The following is a 7782-nucleotide window of genomic DNA, read 5'->3' as shown; positions in this document are numbered from 1 at the left end:
AACAAAAAAAAAAAAACCCCAGCAAACACAATACAAGAAATTTTTTCAACCATATGAAGTGTATCTACAGAAATCCTAAAAGTAAGCCTTAACATCATACTTAGCAGTGTGGGGAGGAGGGGGAGCTTTCTTCTAGGATAAGCAGAAATGGCCCCTCCTGAGTCAGTCTTAATTCACTGATGAGTATAACACTCCTATTATCCAATGCCAGATTATTAAAGTGTGTAGCAATGTATATGCATTGGGAAATCTGATGGTTTTATAATTTGGATTTTGATGGGCATATAGAGCACACTACTAGACTGCATTTTAGTTTTTAAGCAATAAGTACAGACCTATAATACATTTTCAAACTGATACATGTGCATTACTGTAATTAGCCAAAGCATAAGCATTTCACCATTAATTGTTCATTTTCATCTGTGACACACCTATTCCACAGCCTGTATATATATTTTTTTCAGCCTATATATTTTCAAACTGGAAAATGTGCCTTACTGTATTTTAGTCCAAGCATAAGCATTACTCAAATAATGGTGCATTTTCATATAAAACCTATTACACCTATTCTACCGCTCAACCATAGTATATCCTGTCATTTTGTATCTAAATGGGTGGCTCTGTATATTTACAAAGATAACTGAATATATATATATATTGAAACTGGTAAAAAAAATTTGTTAATGCACTAGTTACATGATGAATTATGTGGAAAAGAAACTTTTAAGAAAAAACAAATAGGAATAAAAAATTTAATTGAAGAGAAACTATGGTAAATACTTGGAAAAGAAATTAGAAATGATGCTTACCCACTAAATAATTGTTGGAAAATTGGAACTCCACTTTGGATTCTTTAGATTAAGTATTGCTATACTTTGTAGAATTTAAATTATTTCACAAATGGACAGAAAGTGAAAACATACAAAAACCTGGTGCTATGTAGTTTTATAATGTCTGTATTGAGGTATATAAGCACATAGATTGTATGACTTTAACAATATTTATATAGTAGCTATAATCCAGAAGGTTGGTTAAAAATGTAAACTGCTAGTTCCCGTAGTCTTCTTAGTTGGGGATTCAATAAATCTGAGGTGGGACCTTGGATTTGAGTTGACAACAAATTCCTAGATGATGCTGATGCTTCTAATTTAATCAGGGCCACGCTTTAAGAAATCCTGCTAAAGCTTCTTGATAATATTGAAAAAGGTATCGATACATATATCAGCACCTTCAGAGCAGAAAGATATCTTGGGGAAATATTACAACCTTGACAATCACTAAACTCTCTTTAAATCCTCAGCAATTGTGATGAAAATCTGCATATCTTCTATAATGAAATTACCTGCTGTTATAGTACAAGAGCTCCTAATAGGAGTGTAGTTGGTTACTCTTAAATTGGTGGGACAGATGTGTTGGCTTACTGACAGAAGTCTGTGGAACATCATCTTTATGTCATACAGAATGTATAAATTCCATAATCCATTTAAATTCAGCTTAAGAGAGTTTTCAACCATAGTGACTAGAAACAAAGAGGTACTTCTTTGATATCTACATGGATCATGCTACCTCCAATAACATCTTTAAAAACATGAAAAGTAAGGAAAATCTGAAGAAAATACCATACAAAGATTCCTAATAGCACCACATTGTCAAGTGCTTGCAAGTACATTCACCACATAGCACCTATAAGCACATTTACCAAAAATAAACAGTTGATACAGTGAGGTTTTATTAAGTTTGTATAGTTCTTATGATAATTGGTATATCCCAGGCTCTTTTATCATTGTTTGAAAAATCAATATATGGAAAGCATGCAATGGCAAGTTCTTCTTTTGTATATCCCTTAAGGCAACATTTATCTGAGTATCCGCTGCGTTTCCTTTGAGGATGATTCCCCCAAAATATATTGCTTAAGGTGTTAATTTAGTTTGTACTTTTCTTCTGAAATTTAACATTTTTGTGAACATATGGATTGACATCATGTGATGAAGAAAATTTTCTTTTCTTATCAAGGAGCAAGTTGGTCTTTTTATACTGATACTCAGGCAATCTCTGAATGTCCAAACTGCTTATTGCTTCTTCCTGAGAGGCAGAAGTAGAGGCTATTGAGAGACCAAAAAAAAAAAAATTCCTTTATTAAGAAATTTAATGTTGTAATACTTAAGTCATCTAAATATTAAAAAGCAAGTAGTCACGTTTTAAAAAGTAGTACGCTCATTCAAATGCAATATATATGTGCGATTTTTTTTTTTAGTGTTTTTTTGTTTTGTTTTGTTTTGTTTTTTAAACTTGGGACCTAGCACTTGTGAGGACAGCAGCAGAACCACTTAGCTAAATCTCCGGCCCTTTTCAGGGTTTTTGAGACAGGGTCTCACTATGCAGTTCAGGCCAGTCTTGAACTCACCATGTAACCCAGGCTGCCCTCAAACTCAGTGTGTTCCTCTTGCCTCAGCCTCTTGAGTGCTGGGATTACAGGTGTGCACTACCACACCCAGCCTTTCACACATTTCAGAACAACTGTGGCATATGATATTTCTACTTCAAATTATCCTTTACATAGATAGTTCCCATAGTAACAATACTAATTATGAAATATTAGATATATTTTTATTTCCTGCAGATTGTATTTCACTGCAGATTCTCTCTTACTAAACTAATGACATTTATTCCTCCAGGAGAGTTTAAATAGCAGCCAAAACAATGAGGTCCTTAATCAGCTCTGAGTTTTAAAGTGGAACATTTTTTTATTAAGAAAATTGTTTTCAGAGTAGGCTTTATTGGACAAAAGGAGTGAGTTCAGCCAGCCTGAACTACAAGACCCTACAAGATCTAAAAATCAAGATTTAGACTGATGGTTTTTGTCTCTAAGTTTTCATTGCCTTCGTAGCAATAATTTATATAGTCCCATTCATTAAAAACTAAGTTAATAAGTGCTTACAACATACTAGGCATTATTTCAGTAATCTAAATAAGCTTCTATTTTTGGCATGACAGTCTACTTAGTTCCTAATTTAGCAAGATTTGTCCAAATTGAAGTAAGTGAATTACTTTAAAAGGTAACAATTTTAATGGCATTACACTATGGATAGAATATGAACAGGTGCATTTTAAAAATAAAAATGGCAAACCATATTGGGACTAAACTATTAATCACAAAAAGTGAAAATTCTATAATTAGAAGAACTGATAGATCTGAAAAAGAAAATTCTTTCTAAAGATTAATTTTAAACCTTAAGTATAAATTCAAAGTATGTTAAGTATATATTATGTGGTCTTGTTTTTTGCTAGTCATTTCAGGTAAAAGTACACATGAGATAGCTCCATAATATAGAGTGATATATATGGGTGGCTTTACAGAATTGAGACTTGTGGAGTTGCACAGGGTGTGCATTTGGTTTTAAAGTTTGTGTTGTACCAGTAGTGGAATTCTCAATAACTTTATCTTTGAACTTGCAAGTGAAGTACAATTACATGAACTTTAAAGTGAAGCCGGATGGGAGAATGAATCATGCTCTTGAGCAGAAGAGATATGGAGAAAAGATAAAAAGCTTTTACATTTTTGTACATTTGTCCCTTTTTGAAGAAGGACCCTGTATTTTACCCTACATTGGGTTGGGCCAAGTATGTAGCCAGTCCTGATGACTGTCAAACAAAACTGCACATGCTAGATACTATTTAGAAAGGAGAAAGGAACAATTGACTATTAAATGATCTTTTTTATCTATAATGAATAAATCTATTGTCTTACAAAATCATTGTCTAGAAATGTGGGAATAGAAGAAAAGATATTTGCAGTCAGGTGTCTGGTGGTCAACAGCCAGTACAATTCATACAGAGAGAAATCAGAGATTCCAAACCCATGTGACAAATTCTTCCTAACAGATGTTAAAGCTTTTAACCCAAAAGGTTTGCATTTTCAAGCACATTGCAGAGGATCAGGGATTTATCCTTAACACTGATTTGTTGTCACTGAATGTTTATAATACCACTTTGACTAAAGAGATACATGATATGAAGCATAGTCAAAAGTTAATATCATTATAGAGGCAAATGATATATTTAACATTGTCTTAGTACTGTAGTGTCTAAGGCACTTTCTGTAGTGTCAGTTTGCTCAACTCTCAACCAAAAACAGAATGCTAAAGTGTTCACTGTAACACTGTCCAAAGAAAAGGGAAAAGGAAAAATGAAAAAAGGATTCACACCCACTGGCATGTCAACATTCAGGCAGATGGCATCTGTTCTTGAGGTCCTCTAAACCTTGCTGACAAACTTGGAACAAGCCTTGGACACAAAACCAACATTCCCATTTTGGGCTCAAAGCAGTGACTGAATTTGCAAGGTCAGCATGAGGGCCTGGCTGGCGAGGAAGGGCCTTCTGCTAGCTCTTGTGGGGCCGCAAGGCTGCTTGCTTCTGGACTAGGAGGGCACTGGGCAAAGCAGACACTTGAGGAGACCACCTGGAGGTCACTATGATGGCTACCACCTGTGGTCTCAGATGCATCATGGCCACCACCCTCTCTATGCACAAACCAGCCCTGGCTGGGGACGATTCACATGAGTAGATACAGGGACACCACCAACTCGAGGGGTGGAGCTACCTCTTGGGAGATAGGTGTGGTAACACTAAATGGATGTGGCTTCCCCAAGTCCAACCCACCTCTCCTAATCTTTCCAAAGCCCCTTTCACAGTTTGCTCAATGAAACAGTGATCATTATTTGAGGGATATGAGAAATGAGTGCAGTTTAGGTTCCACAATGTTCTAAGAGACTGGATGTGGCCGCGGAGTCAGGGCCACATGAACACAGAACTAAGTTACCTGTCCGTACGACAGAGCATGCACAGCGACTGAGCAACGACCACGGGGCTGCCCCCACAACCCAGCGACTGGTCAGTAGAGGTACAAGATCCTAACAATAGTGACTTCACAGGGAAAACGATACCTAAGTTGGGCTTTCAAAGACAAAAAAAGTTTGCCAGATGACAAGAGCAATAGGGGAAGCTAGGAAAGAAACAGCGTTCTTATAAAAATGTGCACACTTATAAGTGTACACATATTTCCTCTAAGAAAAAGAAAGCTTCATGCAGGGTTTTGTATAGTCTCAACATGCTAGTTTTTAATTATTTTTACTTATCTATATACTAGGCACAAATTCCATATCCTGCAGAAGCTTACAGCAAATCTGAGAAGAAATGTAAATAAATGAACAAATATGCCCTTGGTTTAAATTTTTACCTGGGTTTGTGACGCCTCCCCACACGGGGAAAGGCATTTTGGGTCTTTTGAACTGATGGAGGTCAAGGGCTTCAACTTTCGGAATGGCCTGGGGAGCCAATTGTGCCAAAGGTGTTTCTTCCTCAAACTGAAACTGGCTCCAGTCAGTATCGCCACAGAGTTTTACTATTTCTTTCAACAAATGGCTGCCACACAGCTTCCTGACTCTGCTGATCTCTTGGTTCAGCTCATGGGAGAGGGGAACCAACAGGAGACCAAGCCACAGCAGACTTAAACCGCGAAGCCATGTCATCCTGCACCCCCAGCAGGGCCTGAGCTCTACAACTGCCAGTCTCTCCTGGCCCCGCCCTCCCCGCAGCCCCACCCCCACCCCAGGTGGCTTCGGAGGCTGCGCAGACCTCAGGAGAGCACACAGCTCGCCTGGGCTTCCGGTCTTCTATAGACTCTCCGGAAGTCGCAGGTAGCAGGCTCTGGCTCCCTGGATTGATTTCGTTTTTGTTGACTTCCTGTTTGGAAGTGTTCAAATGAAATACGAGAACATAAGACTCTTACTAACTAGTAATGTTACCCTGAAAGATGTCGCTATCTCTCCTGGAAAAGCATTTCTCGTCTTTGGCCTGGTTGGTAGTGAGGCGTTCCTTCCCTCAGAAAATCCTCTCTTCCACCTCTTCATGCTGTCGGTAGGTCTGTGTACATTTGTTTTTCGCTTGTTTCATAACTTCTTTCCTCAAATCCTCGGGCCTCACAAAAGCAAGACCTGTGGTGGTTCTCGCTTTCCTTTCTTTTTTTTTGTACCAGGGATTGAACTCAGGACCTTGAGCTTTTTAGACAGGCGGTGGCACCACTGAACTAAATCTTGATTTCCATTGAAGTCTACCTCTGGGTTTGACACGCAGTTGACTATCAAATGTGTTGAAACGTGTATGTATTACAGTATGTGTATGTGTGTTTTAAAGTCAGCCCAGAGCTACTTTTGAAAAATTTCTACCGTTTCTGCAGGAGAAAAGCCTTAGCCAAAATTTCCAGAACAAAAAGTTAAGGATGCAGTTCTGAGAACCTGTGATGGAAGTCTTTATTTCCCCCTCATTATTTATGATGCAGGATTATTTGTGCCAGATTGTAACCATTTGATAAGGAAGCACCATGAAGTGCAAGTTTAAATGGGTTCATTTTGCCCAGATGGGATAACTCAGGGAAGTAAACCCCAGTATGAGCTGCTTAATCATTTTTAATGAAATCTTATTTTATTATAAAGTATTCTGTCTTGGAAATATGTGCTTTCAGCCAGAAGGGAGAAGTTGAGCCGATCTCAGAACCAGTCACTTTTAGTATGCTGAAGGCTTGGAAAGGTGACAGTTTAATTGTTAGTGATTTTTTTCACCACTTGCTTTCTGTCTTCTGAGTGTGTCTTTTTTCCCCATTTTCCATTTCTATAGCTTTTTTTTGTTTTTTTTTTGCTTCCCGGTAGCATCCATGAATACTGCTAAATTAACTGGCCATTAGATTTTTTGAAAAGGTGAAATAATATGTCAGCACAATTTCATCACGTTCCTAACAACTAATATCCAAACTAATAGGCCGTGAGTCCTAGTTGGAACTTCATGTTCCTAGTTGGAGTTCCTATGAGAAAGGAAAATACCCATTATACTTACAGGAATATTTAAAACAAATTCTCAAGTGCTACGTGTCAGCACTTGACAATATGATTTAAACCCCCATTCTATTTGCGGTCTTTATACTCTCATCCTGCTTTGTATTTCCCCATACCACTCCTTACAAACTGACAAATTGTATTTGAAGCATTTACTGTCTTCTGCTACCTGATGGCATATTCCTTGAACTCAGGAATTTTTATGTTTTATTTACTTTGATATCCTGTGTGCCTGAACAATGCCTGGCATACAATAGGTTCTTAATATTAATTTAATGTTAATAGTTATACTTACTAATATTAATGACAAATGACATGCTAAGGATATTAAAAACTGTGTAATATTTGGTGAATTAATGAATGAACTTCCTGCGAACCTGCTGCTTCTTCCTGTATGCTATATTTCATACTTCTGTCACAATTTTAGTTCTTTATTGCACTCTAATGAATTTTTTTAAAAAACAGGTAATTATCTGTCCTTTTACCATTTGTAAGTCTATTAATAAGCCATTTTTGGTTCATATTTATCATCTAATGTCTAGGGCGGTCTTTACTAACTAGATTTTTAATAAATACTTGTACAATAAACATATTCTCAACTATTAATATTTGTTGTTAGCAAGAGTGAAAGGATTTATTGAACCAAATTACTGTTGAAATGACATATTTTGAATGAAGTTGTTCTTGCCATTGAATGAATACCTGATTTATTAGCATCCTGTTTTATATACCTTATTCCAGAACACTGTCATAAAATGGAGCTACCAAAAAAACCACATTTGTGTATGTATAAGTGGCATGTAATTTATGCAAGATATAATCTAAGGGATTAAGAGTCATGCAAGAATATTTGTTTTTCAAGTTATTTTAGTGTTTTTTTTTTTTTTTTTTTTT

At 36.8% G+C, this 7782-nt stretch overlaps 2 protein-coding genes across 3 annotated transcripts in view; one reads left to right on the top strand and one right to left on the bottom strand.

Annotated features, from left to right (window-relative positions):
• Positions 1–1662: 1662 nt before the first annotated feature.
• On the bottom strand, positions 1663–5576 carry Insl6 (insulin like 6). The gene is given in 2 exon segments (XM_010620836.3): positions 1663–2102; positions 5238–5576. Coding segments are annotated over 2 exon segments (663 nt in total). The 5' UTR covers positions 5530–5576; the 3' UTR covers positions 1663–1731.
• Positions 5577–5699: 123 nt separating this feature from the next.
• Cd274 (CD274 molecule) overlaps positions 5700–7782 on the top strand; it is a 155701-nt gene continuing 153618 nt past the window's right edge. Inside the window, exon 1 of one of the 2 annotated variants that reach the window (XM_010620833.3) lies at positions 5700–5917. The gene's annotated coding sequence lies outside the window, so the exon portion shown is untranslated. Of the gene's footprint in view, positions 5922–7782 lie in introns of both variants that reach the window. The other variant, XM_010620834.3, reaches the window with a different exon arrangement.

Source organism: Fukomys damarensis, unplaced genomic scaffold (assembly GCF_012274545.1).
Source record: "Fukomys damarensis isolate Sample0158 unplaced genomic scaffold, DMR_v1.0_HiC HiC_scaffold_31, whole genome shotgun sequence".
Taxonomy (NCBI): domain Eukaryota; kingdom Metazoa; phylum Chordata; class Mammalia; order Rodentia; family Bathyergidae; genus Fukomys; species Fukomys damarensis.
The sequence above is the reverse complement of the archived record's forward strand: the minus strand, read 5'-3'. Positions and strand labels throughout refer to the sequence as shown.